Below are 19,003 nucleotides of genomic sequence, written 5' to 3' on the forward strand. Positions count from 1 at the left end.
ATGCAAATGCAACGGCGTATTGCCAAATACACTTGAGTACGATTCCCATTGCACAGTATTTCTCAAAATTTCAGACCAAAGAGGACCACTTAGCAAATAAAAAATATCTTGCAGACCACTTAACTCCCCAAATATCCAAAAACAATAATAATTTACATACAAGTTGAGTGAATAATGGCAGTATTACATAAGTGCTACTATCTGTTATACTTTGGAGTCATTTCTAACCAGTCTGAGAAACACTGTTCAGTTAGAACATGATATTAATGTAAAATGTGATGTTTTGCCAATATACGCACTCACCACTAGGTGTTAGTCACAGACTGCCAGTGGTCCACAGACCACTGACAAGAAGAGAAGTGAAGCACTACCTCCATGTCTTTCCACACTTTTCCAAAAAGCTAAAATGTCTTTGTTAATATCTTAAAACTGTCTCCTGTTGAAGACCATGGCATCCTTTGCATGGGATTCATGTTGCGGAGGAGGATCAGAAGGATGCTTCTGCTCAGAGAACAGTAGGACCCAATTACTGCAAAAACTAGGGATGTGTCCAGAAAAAAATGTGTTGCGGATGGGGGGTGCGACACACGCGCGATTCACATGCACGGCACATGTGTTGTGGGGGGAGCTGACACTCTGGCACGTCACGTGTGCATTGCTGTTTTGCAACGCCACACTCGTGGCGAAAGTGATTGTCTGCTCACTATTTTCATGTTACCAGTGCAAACAGCCACACATTTTCTAAGTGTCAGGCGAACGGTGTTAGATGTTCGTGTGTCACCTGGAATTTGGCCGACACCTGCCACAAGAGGGATCGAATGGGCTCTCTCAGCGCACACTCTGTCTTTCAGCCGCTGGTGTGCACAGATAGTTGTAGCAACAGGTGTACGAGGCGTTGGAGGCAGCTACAATTCTGAGGAATTGGGAATCGTATGCAATATGATTCCTGATTCGTGTGCAATTCAGCCACATTTGTACTATGTGTGAAGGGGCCCTAAAGGAGTTCTGTTACAGCACATATTGTCCCAAGGATGATATTGTCACTACAATGATATATGCAGACGTTCATGGCCACAAATTGTCGCTGGTATATGTGCCAGGTGTTTTACTACATACAATTCACTGCGCCAGTGACATTATGTGCCATGAACATTGGTACATATTGTCACTATGCTGCAGCAGTACTAAAACAAAACAAAAATACAGTTCTATGCAAAAGTTTGGGCACTCCTGATAATTTCCATGTTTTTCCTTTATAAATCATTGGTTCTCTGGATCAGAAATTTCAGTTAAATTTATCACATAGCAGACGAACACACTGATATTTGAGAAGCGAAATGAAGCTTCTAGTATTTACAGAAAGTGTGCAATAATTGTTTAAACAAAATTGGGCAAGTGCATAAATTTGGGCACCCTTGTCATTTGATTGATTTGAATACATTTAACACTAACTATTGGAATGCAAAATTGCTTAGGTAAGCTCATTGACCCTTGACCTCCTTACACAGGTGAATCCACTCATGAGAAATGGTATTTAAGGTGACCATTTGCAAATGTTTCTTATCTTTGCATCTCTTCTAATGAGTGGCCACATGGGAGCCTCTAAACAACTCTCAAATGACCTGAAAACAAAGATTGTTCAACATCATGGTTTAGGGGAAGGATACAAAAAGCTCTCTCAGAGCTATCTCTAAATATTGATGTATTTTTTTTTTCTGTTGGGGTGCCCAAATTTATGCACCTGCCTAATTTTGTTTAAAGAAAGATTGCACACTTTCTGTAAATCCTATAAACTTAATGTAACTTCGCAAATAAAATTATAAACAAAAATCATGAAAATTATCAGGGGTGCCCAATCTTTTGCATACAACTGTATGTATATTGTTAGTTCATATCATGTATTTTAGAGAGAGAGAGAGAGAGAGAGAGAGAGAGAGAGAGAGATTTTGTCCTTCATGGGATACAAGTGATCATCGAAAAACGGAAATGAGCAGGAGCCTTGACACTAGAGGTGGGCGGATTGATCATAATATCGATACCAACGCTCGTATTGATATTGAACGATCCTAGTGTAAAAAGATCGATACTCAACATTTTTTTTTTCTCTCCCGCACGCATTGACTGCTGCGCACGCACATTCATCAAAGTCTGCTCTCTGTCTGTAAGAGCAACGCTGCGCTGTATCACACAACACGGAGCAACGCACCCTCACCCTCTGGTCTTTTGTTGTTGCGCTGTCACGTGACTCAGCGGTGCCAGTCAATTTTGTTTTGGTGTGTTACTTTTGTTGTATTGTGGTTTGTCAGCCCTCTACCTCAGGAGATTTTGTTTTAAGTTGTTTTGAGTGATTTTTTTTTTTTAAACATTGTGATAATAAAGTATTTTGTTGTCACATACAGTGTTTGGCGAAATTCTATCCTAGGTCTTTTGGATCCTTTGGATCTATGAAGCTTAAATATGAAAAAGTATTGGTATCTGTATCGATATTGGCGATACTGGGCCTGTATTTACTTGGTATCAGATCAATACCAAAATCCCGGTACAGCCCACCTCTACTTGACACTTGCACGAATTAGATCTGCACACCTCGTGTGTAAAAGCTGGTTGGATTCGCATGTAAATCTGTGGATCAGTGCAAGAACTGTCGGTGCAGCGTGAATCCCCGTGTGATTGTTCAGCCGGCAGCAGCCCAAATCATCCTCATCTACACGTACACAACAATATATTATTGTGCATGCTTAATAGAACTTCACAGCAAAAAGCACCTGTTTAAATGTGTGCTGTCACTGGCAATCAGATTTCTGACTTCCGCCAATCTGGATCACCTCCAAAATTTATTGGAGTCTTCCTTGGCCTAATAATCTGTGGTGCAAATGTTGTAAAAATCTATGCAGTTGTTTCTACATAATCCTGCTACCAGACAGACAAACAAATGAATAAATGCCAATTTTATTATGTCCTTGTTGGACATAATGAGAGCGTGTGTGTGTGTGTGAGAGAGAGAGAGAGAGACAGAGAAAACAAACAATTCATAGTTAAACATCACATTTTACTTCTTGCTTTGACAACCGGTGACGATATGTGCCTTGATTGTCAGTATATATTGTCGCTTGGGACGATATGTGCCTGCAACATTACTGTATGTGCTGGTGCATTTGAACGTCAGCCTATATTGTCGTGGCGACAATATATGTCCTGCGATAATATGTGCTGTAAGTTCTAGGATTCTGTAGCTATCATTGGATAAACTGTGCACAGTGGAACTTTCTCCTTTTGCATCAGCAGTTAAACTGCCTGATGATGGAGTTACACAGAGAATGATATTGTCAAAAAGATGTGAAATTCCAGCCACAAGGACATGGGAGATTTGACCTTAAATTTGATCTGTTTTCTTAGATTACTGTAAAATTCTTCTGCAGGGGCATCAGTTTGATCAGACACAACTTCAAGCTCTGTGAGCAGCAACATGGTTTCATGCCATGAAAAATCATTTCAAATATGATTTTTTTTTTCTATGAGAATGTTGATTTTGAAGTACAGAGCAAGCCAGCAGGAGTTGCATTGCATACTTGCATTTTGAAGAAACATCATCTTCAACACTACAGCTACTTAGCATGCTTCTCTGAGCATGACAGCACACAGCTGCTTCAGTACTGAAGTCCCCAGCAGATGGAAAGTCCAACAGCACTCCGATGTATCACCTGGCTGCAGCAGATAAATGACTACTTTGTTCAGGTGGGGATAAGTCAGCACTCTGCCGGGGTGGTTACCAGTCAGAATCCAGGAGGTTTCCCTCGTACAGTAGATACAGCCTCACATAGTGCCATTGTAGTGTTCCCAGATCTGACCTGGTGAATAAATCTTGCTGTCTTTTACTGCGTTGCAATTAGCTCCTTCTTTACTTTTTTAATGCAGCCTCTGCAAATTTTTAGATTTGACTGAAAATGTCATCAAAGTTGCATTTCCTTTTGACAGAAATGCAGATGAGGCACACACGTCACAGAAATGAACAAAGACACCATCACTTTTCGATCCTTTGTGTGAGTTATGCATTTTCTTTATTTTCTTTAATGGACCACTTTCTTTGTCTACTATGAAGTTTATGCACCAAATTTTAACTGATAAACTAAATCTATGCAACCAGACTGGGTTGCAGTTTTAAACCGCTGGATAGTTGTGGTTGAGTCGACCCAATTCACTCAGACTGCTATTCAGTGCTACATATATTTGTACATGCTGCAGTAACGTCACCACCACACAGGGTCCCCAAACCCCCACCAGTCACATTGCCCCAACTAGAATATTGAGTGTGGTTATATTATTGATTCTTTTCTGATTACTATATATTTTTCATGAATCAGTGGAGTATGGCCATATAGGGCAGGAAACACAGCTACTGATCCCAGATTACTTTTGTCTGCATTAATGAGAGGATAATACTTCATTGAAAGTTAAATGGTAAATGGACTGCATTTACAACTATATAGCGCTTTTCCATCTGCATCAGATGCTCAAAGTGCTTTACAATAATAATTTAATTAATTAAGTAATTACATTTTAATGTAATTAGCTTATAACACGCCAAATCACAGCAAAAGCCGTCTCAAGGCGCCTTACATAAAACAATAAAATTTAAATAAATAATTAAAAATGAATTTAAAAAATCAACTAAATAAATACAAAACAGAAGTAAAAGAATAAAACACATAAAAACAGAACTAAAAGAATAAAACTGATAAAAAACAAAAACTATTCATAAGAAAGAGTATAAAAATAAGTTTTCAGTTTTGACTTAAAAATGTCCACGGACTCCGACTGCCTCACGGTCGCAGGAAGACTATTCCACAGGGTGGGTACACGATATGAAAAGGCTCTTTGACCTGCTCACTTCTTCTTCACCCTGGGAACACAGAGAAGTCCTGCATCCTGCGACCGCATAGCCCGGGCCGGCACGTAGAGTTCCACCAGATGAACAACCTTATAAGTCAATAACAAAACCTTTAAAATCTGCTCTCACAGAGACAGGGAGCCAGTGCAAAGATGCCAAAATGGGTGTGACATGTTCAGACCTTCTGCTACGTGTCAGAAGTCTGGCGGCAGTGTTCTGAACCAGCTGAAGACCCCAGATGCTGGACTGCGGTAACCCTGAAAATAGAACATTGCAATAATCTAGTCTAGAAGAAACAAAAGCATGAATCAGGGTCTCAGCATCAGCCATAGACAGGATGGGGCAGATCCTTGCTATATTTCGCAGATGGAAAAAAGCAGTCCTGATGTGGAGGTTAAAAGACAACGTGGGATCAAAAGTTACCCCAAGGTTCCTCATTTTGTCCGTATGATGTATGACACATGAACCCAGGCTGAGCGCTAGCTGGTCAAACTGATGCCGATGTCTCGCTGGACCAAGAACCATCATTTCAGTCTTATCAAAGTTTAAAAGTTGGAAGTTACTAGATATCCAACTTCTCACTGATAGAAGACAGTCCTCCAGGTATTTTATGGGAGTGAGATTTCCCGCAGTTATCAGCATGTACAACTGCGTATCATCAGCGTAACAATGAAAGGTAATCCCAAAACTCCGCAGTATACGCACAAGGGGTGCCACATACAGGGAGAAAAACAAGGGGCCTAAAACAGATCCCTGTGGAACCACAAATCTCATGTCACCAAGGTCAGAGGTAGTGCCATTATACAAAGTACAATAATGCCTCACATTCACCCCGATGTGAGAGTGCTGCCATGCAAGGCGCTCACTACACACCGGGAGCAACTAGGGGATTAAGGACCTTGCTCAAGGGCCCTTAGTGATTTTCCAGTCAGGCTGGGATTTGAACCAAGGATCCTTTGGTCTCAAGCCCAATGGTTTAACCACCATCACTTCCCTCTTAAGTTATGACTGTTTTAGCAGTTTGCCTGACTTTATATTACAACAAGAAGCTTTAGCTTTGCTCCTGCTTAAAAAAAAAAATAACTTTTTGCTAAATTTCTCTCTGTGATATTGATTCATATTGACCTGATGGTGTATTTCCACTTAAGTGTCTCATATCTGACTGCATGGTTCAAGGGAAATCAGCACCTTGTTTGCCCTTGTGGCTGGAAAAATGGACAAAGTTGAACCTACACTCGACTCCTGTCTTTGCAGTGTGTGTCTGCAGTAATCACAGCCAGAGCACAGAAGGGTCACAAGGAAACACTAAGTTCATGGGGTAGGTGGGAAGGCAAAACTAACAGTTTTTGTGCACTGGAAAGGAACAAAAGCTAAATAGAAATAAGAAATCACCTCCCTGAACACAAGTCCCATTGTTTGTTTGGTGTAGTTTTCAGTGAGTGTCATGTGTTGCAAAGCATTTGCTAAGTGGAAGCCCAATCGTACCGATAGCATGGCTCCTGTGCTACTGGTGTCACATGATGACGTCACATGAAAACAAACTTTATCAAACTACAATTTACTGGATTGACAATTGAGCAGCAAATCATTCATTTACATTAGTATTTCTCCTAGAATTTCCTCGTTGGACTGATGGGCAGGTCCACAAGACCCCCCGTTAGACTTTGGCCAACGTCAATCGAGTGTTAAATTACAAATAGTAAGTAGTGTAATTGTGCTATGAGTTTCACAGTAAATGTCTTCACTGTGCCACTGGCACTACTTTTGTGTTCAAATGCTTTTATTGTGATGTACATTTAGGAAGATTCATTATCAGCGACAGTTTTACGCATTTAGCCTTACTGCCTGCAGCAACACCGACGGGCAGAAGAGTTTACAGAAGCTGTCACTCGTCTCTCATCATCTGCTGTGTATTTACATAAAATTTCAGGCCTTAGCAGCCCCCAGCTTTGTACGTAACGGCCTATGTAATGGCCAATATAATGGTTGGGGAAACCCTGCTGTAAAATGGGGGAGAAGGTTTTTTTTAAATTGAATCTGTTAAATAATATGCATGCATTTTGCTTTTTAGAGACGTGTCATTTAAACATCACAAATATGTGTGCTGTAGGAGAATAATCTCTGCAGTTCATTTTCAATTGGACTTTAATAAACAAGACACACAGCTTTTATATTTTAATGTGTTGTTAAAGTCTTATTAATTAAAAGCTGAGTCATGGGTACTGAGTTCAGACAAAAAGGCAGATGACTGGTGAAGCCAAAAACAAAACACTGCAGTAAGTTTTAATGAGACAACGAGGGGTTTGCTTGTCAATTGTAGAAATAACACTTACATCCCAGAAGGAAAATACACACAAATATACAGAGATAGGCATGCACTGCTGTTCTGTATGTATGAACCTGTTTTGCCCCACTGGCAACAATTGTTGCCGAAGTGTATCACTGTCATTTTCTACTCACAATAAAAAATCTCAAAGGTATTAATGCAATTTTTTCGACTTATAAAAATAAAATAAAAAAATCTGGGCATAAATGGGTTAACTATACCAAACATTTTACACCGATACGTCGCTGATCTATAATAAACCCAGTCTGCACCAAAACATGCCTGTCTCAGACCTGACTGAGTTTAAAGGGTCAAAAGATTAATCTCAATATTAAGAGTACCAGTCGTGTCACTCAGAGCATGGGGAGCCACATTTACAACATTACAGTAATATCAGAGATTATTGCTTTAAAATTATGTACTAAATATTCCCCATTACAGCACTGAATATAGATTTAAAAAAAATCCAAGATTAGATTTTGATGAAATAAAGCCCTGAGGACTAATCCATAGTCAAAGTCATGTCTCGAGTGAGCTGTGGGGTCTATAACCTACTTCTGTTGGCTGTTAGTGGTGAAAGCTGCTTTTTGGTGGTCAGTTGTGTGACGACGGTTTGGACACGGTCTGTTGAGTTGACCTATATTTGGGTGCCTGCCCTGCCTGCACAGTCAAAACCGAGCTTGTCTCCTGTTCTAAAAGGCAAACTGGGTTGCTGGCCCGTCTCATCTGCTTAACTTCTGTCAGCTGGTTCAAGCTTGAATGAGTTCTCTTGTGAAGTGTTTTGTGCATTGGAATTAGAAAGTGCCAGATAGAACTTCATTAGCATCAGTTGAGAATAACTTGCCCTAGTGGTACAGCAGCATACTTACAGCTAGCATTGTAGACATACTGTATTTATTCTTTGCATAGCCATGTTTGGTGTTTTGTAGAACATTTGCAAAACATTGGTGGTAGTAACTATTTGACGAAATGGTGAAAAACACTAACACAACATCAAGGATTTAAATTCCAAAGATGTTGATATTGCTATGGTTGTGACAGTAAGGTGAGTGAAAATTTACAGTGTCTATGTTTGTGATTGTTCTGAATCAAGATGAAGATCTGGGCTTTCATGACTTCCTGAATTTGGCCACAGCGAAACTGTTGACTGTGTAGAAACATATATGTCTTTCAGCAGGTTAAAATTCATCTCTCTGAGTCCTCTACGTTTGTCACTGAGATATGTCAGGGAAGAGCTTAAGGAGTCCATGAGGCAGCTGGACACAGATGCATAGTTATGCTAATAGCTTATCATGAGAACAAACATGCAAATCTTTAGGGTCCTGGTACTACCTGTCTTACTTATGATTGTGAGATTTAGATGCTAACCAGTGCAACAATTGGATGTCATTGGTACTACAACCCCTGGCAAAAAGTATGGAATCACCGGCCTCGGAGGATGTTCATTCAGTTGTTTAATTTTGTAGAAAAAAAGCAGATCACAGACATGACACAAAACTAAAATCATTTCAAATGGCAACTTTCTGGCTTTAAGAAACACTATAAGAAATCAAGAAAAAAAGATTGTGGCAGTCAGTAACGGTTACTTTTTTAGACCAAGCAGAGGAAAAAAATATGGAATCACTCAATTCTGAGGAAAAAATTATGGAATCACCCTGTAAATTTTCATCCCCAAAACTAACACCTGCATCATATCAGATCTGCTCATTAGTCTGCATCTAAAAAGGAGTGAACACACCTTGGAGAGCTGTTGCACCAAGTAGACTGACATGAATCATGGCTCCAACACGAGAGATGTCAATTGAAACAAAGGAGAGGATTATCAAACTCTTAAAAGAGAGTAAATCATCACACAATGTTGCAAAAGATGTTGATATTTTGGACAATTGAAAGGATGTTTGGGGATGATGAAATCATTTTTCAAGATAATAATGCATCTTGCCATAGAGCAAAAACTGCAAAAACATTCCTTGCAAAAAGACACATAGGGTCAATGTCATGGCATAGGGTCAATGTCAATGAGCAGATCTGATTTGATGCAGGTGTTAATTTGGGGGATGAAAATTTACAGGGTGATTCCATAATTTTTTCCTCAGAATTGAGTGATTCCATATTTTTTTCCTCTGCTTGGTCTAAAAAAGTAACCGTTACTGACTGCCACAATCTTTTTTTCTTGATTTCTTATAGTGTTTCTTAAAGCCAGAAAGTTGCCATTTGAAATGACTTTAGTTTTGTGTCATGTCTGTGATCTGCTTTTTTTCTACAAAATTAAACAATTGAATGAACATCCTCTGAGGCCGGTGATTCCATAATTTTTGCCAGGGGTTGTAGGTCTTTAGTACTAGGTGGAGAATCCTTGGGTACTACAAATGAATGGTTAATTTTGAAGATTCAGATGAAAAGTAGGGAGTCTGCTATCCAGGCTTACCACGATAACCTAGGATCAGTGTTTTGTCCATCACTGTGAGTTAGTGGAATCATACCTCCTAACCCTTCCAAGGAAGGGTTTATTGGGATTCAAAGGGGATGTTTGTGGAATACAAAGTGCCTTCTTCTAAAGCCTATCAAGACCAAATACCCAATAGCAAGTGTCTTGTTTCATCTTCACACTGTCACAAGTCAGTGGTTGCTGTGCTACGTGGCTTTGACTTTGTTTGACCACCCATGTTTTCCTTTGCTTTGGCACCATGTGGCAACCATTTTCAAACATGAAAAGAAAATCTTTTGGCTGTTGATGATGTCTTATGTACTGCTGAGAAACTTATTTGTTTATTTAAACCATCAAGATGAAATATTCCTTGCTAATCCATCAAGAGTGGCCTTTTATTGTGGCCAGCCTAAGGTACACCTGTGCAATAATCATGCTGTCTAATTAGTGTCTTGACATGCCACAATTGTGAGGTGAGATGGATTATCTTGACAAAGGAGAAGTGCTCACTAACCCAGATTTAGACAGGTTTGTGGACATTATTTGAGAGAAATAGGTCTTTTTCTTTTATGTATATAGAAAATGCTTTAGATCTTTGAATTCAGCTCATGAAAAATGGCAGCAAAAACAAAAGTGTTGCATTTATATTTTTGTTCATTGTACATCTGCACAGGTTTTCAGTGTCAATGCAGCTGTTTTCCTTGTTGCAACGCCAAACTTTCAGAAAAACAGAGAGGAATTGATAACAGCTGAGACATACGAGTCCAATGGAATGAAACATTTTGAAGCCGTTCTCACCTGGAACATTTTTGTCAATTCTCATCCTTCAAAGGGACCATATCAAAAAATAAGATGAACCATTTCAGGTCACAGGGGCATCTTTGTTACCTCATGAACCTGTAAACAGACCATACCACTTGTTTTAGGGGCTTATATATTTGACAGTCCTCTCAGGCTGTGGCCATCAGAATGATGAGTGTCGTGGAAAAGCAATAAAAAGTTTGTAGCTCAAGGTGGGTCATTTTCAGAAAATACACTCTTTCAGAGAGAAGGATTTGGCGTAGATCTCAGTGAACTGATCAAGACAGTGACATGTTGGTACCAGCTGAGGACAAATGGAAAGGGTGGAGAAGTTCAAAAGATGGAGATGGAGAGGAATGAGGTAGGTCAGCAGAGAGGTGAGAGGACACTGCTGATGAACAGAAATGCCAAAAAAAGAGAGAAAAAAGCCAGAGAAGAGGGGAATGACTTGAAGACTGTGAGACAGGCATTTGTTTGTAAAGGCCAGAATGGCAGCCGAGCGTTTCTGACGGTATGCCGCGGTATGGCCAGTGGGGGATGCGGCTAATGGGAGGGATCAGGTGCATTGTAGCGTAGCAGGTTCCAATCCAACTTGCTGCCTTTTGGGTCAACCTCTTTCTGTCACCCTCTACTGAACGCTGTCCAACAATGCAGAAATGTGCTGAAAAGCCGAGTCGATGCCAAAATAGAGCAGAGGTGGGCAGGGAGGGAGAAGGATGATTTAGAGGCAAGGGGAGGGAAAGCACACAAAGCACGAGGGAGGAACAAACGTGAGGTGAGCTATGGCGCAGAGAAAGAAGAGTCGTAGAGCGGTTGTGAAGAAGCCAGGTCATCCATATTAGCCGCCTTCAGTGACCGGGGATTGTGTGTTCTTCTCTTCCAGTCACCCTCCTACTCCTCTTCCATTTTTCTTCTCCCCAGTCTCGCCTCGCCTGCTCCTTTCCACAGCCTCACTGGGCTGCAGTTCTCACTCTCTTCCCACTCTTCCTTCCCTTGCACCTTTTTTTTCCACTTCTCCTCTCCGTACAGTCCTGTAGTCCTCTGTTCACAGCCTGTACGTGCAGGCGCTGCCTCGATCTTCTTTCATCAGCACTGTGAAGGTGGCTGATGCAGCCGAGACACCGGCTGTGTGCTGCGTCAGGATCACATAGCACATGTGGAGATAGTGTACGCTAGGTGTGTGTCTGTGTCTGTGTGTGAGCCAGAATGGACCCACTGTTATGACCCCAGGGCGGGGGATCTTGAGCAATTTAAAAAAAAAAAACGTGTAACAGTGTTCATAAGTTAGGGTTGTTTAAAAAGACCAGCAGGGGGCAACAGTGTACCACTACTATCAGTTCTGCTTTTGATGATTTCAACAAAATTTCAATAAATAGTTATTTGATATTTTTATGTTTGAATGCATTTTTGAATTATTATTTGTATTATATATATTATTTAGATTATTTTTCCCCAACAAAAATATACATTTTTTAAAAAACAATTTTAGCCTAGTTTTTACTCAACTCTAAAGGCTAAAAGCCTAAAATCATCTAAAATTTGGCACTGCTGTACTATTTGAGTGCAGCAGAGACAATCATTATAACTAACTGCTCTGGATGCTTGCCACAGAGTTGTAATCAATATAAGGTGTCCAAAAATAGAAAATAGAGCTTCCAGGTCCCAGCTCTAGATGTTGACATTATATTCCATTAGAAAGTTCCAATTTAATTTTTTGATTGTATGCCAGAGATTTGTATTAAATGATTGAGATTCAGTTTGCTGATGCAGCAGTGCAAGGCTTTCAAGAACAAATTGCCAGGTTGACTGAGGTTTCTAGTTTCATCAGGACTGCGCACCAGTTCAGAAGTCAGATGTTGCCATGGCTGCTGTACGTGACTGTTTCCAGCTGGTTGAGTTTCCATTTTACTCTCTTACTTTGGTACAATCTGACTTTTGTTTCCAAATGTGAAAACAGTTTTCATCTGGAACAAACAATGATGGCATTATGTTGGCCATTAAGGGCTTTTTTGACTACTGGGGTGAAACTTCTACATCAGGTGTGCTATGTGCTGCACCAAGGCTGGATGAAGTACACTTACCAGCCACTTTATTAGGTACAGATATTCAATTGCTGGTAACACAAATAATCAACCAATCACACAGCAGAAACTTAATGCATTTAGGCATCTACTGTAGACATGGTGAAGACAACCTGCTGAAGTTCAAACTGAGCACCAGAATGGGGAAGAAAGGGGATTTAAGTTTTACTTTAAATTTAACTTTGACATTGGCATGGTTGTTGGTGTCAGATGGGCTGGTCTGAGTTTTTCAGAAACTGGTGATCTACTGGGATTTTCATTCACAATCATCTCTAGGGTTTACAGAGAATGATCCAAAAACAGAAGATATCCCGTGAGCGGCAGCTGTATGGACAAAAATGCTTGGTTGATGTCAGAGGTTCGAGTTGAATGAGCAGACTGGTTAAATGGGCAACTGCATGATGCCATCATGTCAATATGGACCAACATCTCTAATAATGAATGTTTCCCACACCTTGTTGAATCTATGGCATGAAGAATTAAGGCTGTTCTGAAGGCAAAATGGGGTCCAACCCGGTATTGGCAAGGTGTACCTAATAAAGTTGCCAGTGAGTGTATATGCACTTGAAAAGATGCTCTGCAGAAAATTAATCCTGCAGTTTCATTCCACGATGCATCAACTGGTTATCTGAAGTCTCACCAGTTAAGCTTAAGACATACTTTTATTTTTCTAATGTGGATTTTTTCTTTGCACTTTATCCTTCTGCACTGAAACCAAGCATGCTAACCACTTAGCTACCACCCCTGCCTGCAATACATTTCATGACAAGTCGAATAAAAACAATAAACTTTAAACAATAAATTTAAGATTAACATTTTACACCCCAATGCACACAGTTTGAAATGCCAACACAATTTAGTTCTTGTTGCTATATGAAAGATTCATGACTCAGGCCATAAATCTGAATCTGTACAGGACACCAGTCTTATAAAATATATTATTTTTATTTTATCTTGATTTTGCCCTCTCCAAGGTGGAGAATGCCGTCAAACCTGTTGGCCCAAAATGTCTGACAGGTGTTCAGTTAAGCAAATTAAGGCAAGACATATTCAGTGACTTGGAAATGTACATGTATCCATCCCCTGGCTTCTCTAAGGAAGACTGCCAATAAAACTGATTATTTACATAGGTTATACCAATGGGGACCATTACTTATGCAACCCATCATCTTGGCCTTGATATTTTTATTTAATTTATATCAGGTTGTAGAGATTTGATTTGAATTTGAGTTTAAGGAGGATAATTTCAGAAATTTTATCGAGAAGCATGAAATACTTTTTTCGATTTGAAATGGCATAAACAAATGAAAATGGTGCAAAGTCTCCATGGGCTGAATACTTTTTCAAGGCACTGTATTTGTATTTGCCTCGGTTTCATGTTTCAGTGATGTGCAGTCCAACTGTGTGTCTAAGACAGTGTCCTGTGGCCATGCTGGGAAATTCTCCAGCAGTTTAAAGTGTCTGAATATTTCACAATTGACAGAATGAATATATGTAAACAAATCTAATTGAACATATTATTGCTTCAGATTGCATCACTGTAAGATAATTAAACTATGCAGTTCTCGGAATTAACTAAGCAACGGGTGGCATATTTGATCATTTCTCAAATAAAAATAGAATATTTTGACAGAATCTAACAATGACAATGCACCAAGAGTGTTTACACCTTTGCATTTGTTCCACGTGTGTGTGGTTCTTTTTGAGCACAGCGGTGTAGGAGAGAGTGGAGGTGTGACAGCCAGTAAACAGGGTTCTGTGTTCCCTTGTTTTCCAGGAGGAATGCCAGTGCCTGAGGTGGCGTCTGATACTGCCAGTGCTGCCACCATGTTGAGTCCTGTTCTCAACGCCTCCAATGGAGACGGCTCAGAGTCCGAAACCACCTCCGCTATCCTCGCCTCTGTCAAGGAACAGGTTAGAACTCAGTGTGCATGCATGTGGGTATAGGTACATGTAACACCTGGAAGATTTCTACAATTAATAATATATCAGTGGGTAAAAATTAATGTCTTTATTTGTTTCAATGTGAAACACTAAACACAAATAATGTAGCATTATCTAAACTCACATATATGTCAGCTGAATTGTATCAGCAGCTATTCGGATCCCTGTCTTACACCGGTTGCTACTGATTGTCAAAATGGTGTCCTCTGGGTCATTTTGGAAAATTTCTGAAGCAGCAGTGAAATAGTCAAGTCTGATGATGTAGGATGCCACATTCATCACAACACAAAACTGCAGTGGGCTTGAGACAGCAACATGCCCAAGTAATCAAACCATCCATCCCCACCTTATGAAAGTAACTATCCCTCTGCCACAGCAAGGTGAAGTGTGGGTCTTTTGGTCTGCTGCTCCCTCACTAGGCAATTAATATTCATTATCTGAGCACCGCTAAATAACTACTTGTTCGACACAAGGTCAATGGCGCTATATCTAAGGATACGTTGTAGAGGCCTAGTCCCAAAGACATTTGTTCACTTGGTAGCTTTCAAGTACAGTAAGACAGGAAGCACCCTAACCACAAGGACATGATGTGGTATGCTTTTCCAAGGCATCTCTTAATCTCAGAAGACCAAGGACAAAGGCATCAATGTCACTGCTGAGATAGGTCACTGTCACCACATGTTCAATTCTTTCACCGCATACAGATACACGTCTGATGGCCGAGTCCAGGAAGTCATTGAAAGCCCGGATCTTAGTGGTGGAATAGATTTTGTCAAATTATTACCAACCTTGTTAGAGATATTGTGTGTGATGAAGCAATCAATAACAGTACAAGGTACCGTCCTAGATACCTTGTTGTTTATAGTGAAGGAAGCATTAGCTGTTATGGCTATTCTGTTTTTGCTGTTTATGTATTTATGAACTTTTAAATAGATATTTTTAACCAGTTATTTGTATCAAATCAACTTTCAGTTGACTCTACTTCCTAAATTGTGGCATTAAGATTTAAATATAGTCCATATATCCCAGTTTGTGTTGATGCCCACTGTAAGGAAAGCATAGGATATGTTGTGTTGTGCTTGTACATGTAGGCTATACACCATTCCCTTATAATGGCAAAAAACTTTGAAAAGAGGCCACAGCACACAGGACTGAAGATAAAATGGGTGTGGCGTGTCTTACCTGTCTGATCTGTGAACTGTTATTTTTTTTTTAACCACGTCCAGTGTGATTTCCTGTGCTCCCTCCTTTTATAAAAGCTTATGTCTTCTCTCCGCTTCAAGGCTGGAAATCTTTTGGCATTTTGTTTTACTGATATTATACAGCATAAATCAGCTGCACATAACAAATATGAGTATGAATCATGCAGTAATTTGGAGAATGGAGTAGACTCCTGTGAAATTTGTACTGCAGTCAGAATGAAAAATTTTGATCTGCAAGCGTGTATTGGTTGGAGTGCTTCATTCAATCTGTTCACTATACACCTTTGTAGAGTAGCTCAGAGGCATAAAGAGTTGGGCTACTAATATGTACTTGTTCAGGCTACCTGTGCATGTCATTGAACAAAACAAATCACCTACATTGTCTTAGTCCACCCAGCTGTAAATGGTTATCACCCTTGTCTAGGGAAGTAACTTATGTTGGACTGGTGTCCCATCCAGGGGAGTTGTTGACTCGCATCCCCTTCACGAGGAATATGCTCCAGTACCAAGTGCCCACCAGTATCCACATAGCCTTTATTTATTTATTTATTTTCTGTCAGAAAAGCACTGAGTGAACAAAAACTGTTTCTGTGTCAACAATAAACAGCTAACGACAAATCATACAAATCAAACAAATCATACTTTGGAAAAATACTAAACGATAATAAAAACAATATAAAGGAAACATGGAAAATATTGAATAGTATTATAGCAAATAAACCCAAATCAAATAACTATCCACCATACTTTACTTATGACAACAAAGATGAATATAACATGAGCCAAGTAGTGAATAGTTTCAATAAATATTTTGCTAATGTTGGGCCAGATCTGGCAGCTGAAATCCCACATAGTACATGGGAAAATCAGCAATTAATCACCAGAAATCTGCACACAATATTTCTCAGCCCAGTAGATGAAAGGGAAATTATTAACATAGTACATGTAAAAGTAAAAAGTCAACGGATCATAATGAGGTACATATGTCCTTAGTAAAGCGAATAATTACTGAAATTGCAAAACCATTATCATATATTTTTAACAAATCATTTCAAGCTGCGATTGTTCCCAACAGTATGAAAGTGGCAAAAGTGATACCTTTATTCAAATCTGGCAGCAAGCATCTTTTTACTAACTACAGGCCTGTGTCTCTACTGTCACAATTTTCAAAGATACTGGAAAAAACGTTACAACAGCAGAATGGATAAATTTATAGATCGACACAACTTGCTTGATGAAAGTCAATATGGTTTTAGAGCAAAAAGATCCACGACACTGGCATTGCTCGATTCCATAGAAGAGATCAATAATCATGTGGACCAAAGGGTAGTAGTTGCAAGTTTATTTATTGACTTAAGAAAGGCTTTTGACACAATTAATCACAATATATTATCTCAAAAGTTGGAACTGGATGGGATCAGAGGAGTTGCTCTGAGTTGGATTAAAAGCTACTTACAAAACCGAAAGCAGTTTGTTAAACTCGGGGAATACTGTTCTTCATATCTGGACATCATTTGTGGGCTACCACAGGGTTCTGTGTTGGGCCCAAAATTATTTATTTTATACATTAATGATTTATGTAAAGTCTCAGATATGGTTAAAACTGTGCTCTTTGCAGATGAGACAAACCTGTTTTGCTCAGGGGAAAATCTGCAACAATTATCTGATTTAGGAACAGAAATGATAAATCAAAATCAAATCAATTTTATTTATATAGCGCCAAATCACAACAAACAGTTGCCCCAAGGCGCTTTATATTGTAAGGCAAAAGCCATACAATAATTACACCATACATACAATAATTAAATAAAGTTAAAGAGATGGTTTGATATTAACAAATTATCATTAAATTTGTCTAAAACTAAATTGATGTAATATGGAAATTATAAAAAAGACATATAAATTCAGTTAAATATACATGGGGTAAACATAGAACGTGTCAAAGAGAATAAGTTTTTAGGTGTCATTATTGATGAAAAAATTAATTGGAAAGCTCATATTCAGCATAATCAAATGAAGGTATCAAAACGTATTGCAGTATTAAATAAAGTAAAGCATGTTCTTGATTGCAGAGCACTACATACTCTCTATTGTTCTCTGGTTGCACCCTATTTGACTTATTGCAATGACGTTTGGAGCAACATTTACAAAACTACAATGCAACCATTATTCATTCTTCAAAAAAGAGCATTAAGGACAATTCATAATGCAGGTTATCGAGACCACACCAACCCATTGCTCATTAAATCTCAAATATTAAAACTTAATGATATGATTTCGTTCAAGACTGTTCAATTAATGCACAAAGTGAAAAATAAAGAAGTGCCATTTAGAATTCAAGAATATTTTACTGAGAGAGAAGGAAAATATAATTTACGGGACTTGTATCATTTTAAAATTGCTGGCGCTCGGACGACCAGGAAAGATTTCTGTGTCTCCATGTGTGGCCCTAGATTATGGAATAACCTGACGGATGAACTCAAACGATGTCCAAATATCAATCAGTTTGAAAGTCAATATACAAAAATGATGTTTTCAAGATATGTATCAAATTAAGTACGATGAGTTTTGTGTTGTCAGTTGTAATTGTGAACTTGTACAGTAACATTCATTTGGGTATGTGTATGTATATCTGTATACAACCCCTGGCAAAAATTATGGAATCACCGGCCTCGGAGGATGTTCATTCAGTTGTTTAATTTTGTAGAAAAAAAGCAGATCACAGACATGACACAAAACTAAAGTCATTTCAAATGGCAACTTTCTGGCTTTAAGAAACACTATAAGAAATCAAGAAAAAAAGATTGTGGCAGTCAGTAACGGTTACTTTTTTAGACCAAGCAGAGGAACAAAATATGGAATCACTCAATTCTGAGGAAAAAATTATGGAATCACCCTGTAAATTTTCATCCCCAAAACTAACACCTGCATCATATCAGATCTGCTCGTTAGTCTGCATCTAAAAAGGAGTGATCACACCTTGGAGAGCTGTTGCATCAAGTGGACTGACATGAATCATGGCTCCAACACAAGAGATGTCAATTGAAACAAAGGAGAGGATTATCAAACTCTTAAAAGAGAGTAAATCACCACGCAATGTTGCAAAAGATGTTGGTTGTTCAGTCAGCTGTGTCTAAACTCTGGACCAAATACAAACAACATGGGAAGGTTGTTAAAGGCAAACATACTGGTAGACCAAGGAAGACATCAAAGCGTCAAGACAGAAAACTTAAAGCAATATGTCTCAAAAATTGAAAAATGTACAACAAAACAAATGAGGAACGAATGGGAGGAAACTGGAGTCAACGTCTGTGACCGAACTGTAAGAAACCG

General features: G+C 39.1%; 1 protein-coding gene across 8 annotated transcripts in view; it reads left to right on the forward strand.

The window, feature by feature from the left end:
- Window positions 1-19,003, forward strand: part of ctnnd2b (catenin (cadherin-associated protein), delta 2b) — a 638,149-nt gene that overhangs the window by 114,871 nt on the left and 504,275 nt on the right. For all 8 annotated transcript variants that reach the window (XM_034183535.1, XM_034183537.1, XM_034183540.1 and 5 more), the window contains exon 2: window positions 14,302-14,438. In XM_034183535.1, the coding sequence (XP_034039426.1) occupies window positions 14,307-14,438 (132 nt within the window). In that variant the 5' untranslated portion in view covers window positions 14,302-14,306. The remainder of the gene's footprint in view (window positions 1-14,301; window positions 14,439-19,003) is intronic.

The sequence above is a fragment of the Thalassophryne amazonica genome, chromosome 12 (genome assembly GCF_902500255.1).
Source record: "Thalassophryne amazonica chromosome 12, fThaAma1.1, whole genome shotgun sequence".
In the NCBI taxonomy this organism is placed as follows: Eukaryota; Metazoa; Chordata; class Actinopteri; order Batrachoidiformes; family Batrachoididae; genus Thalassophryne; species Thalassophryne amazonica.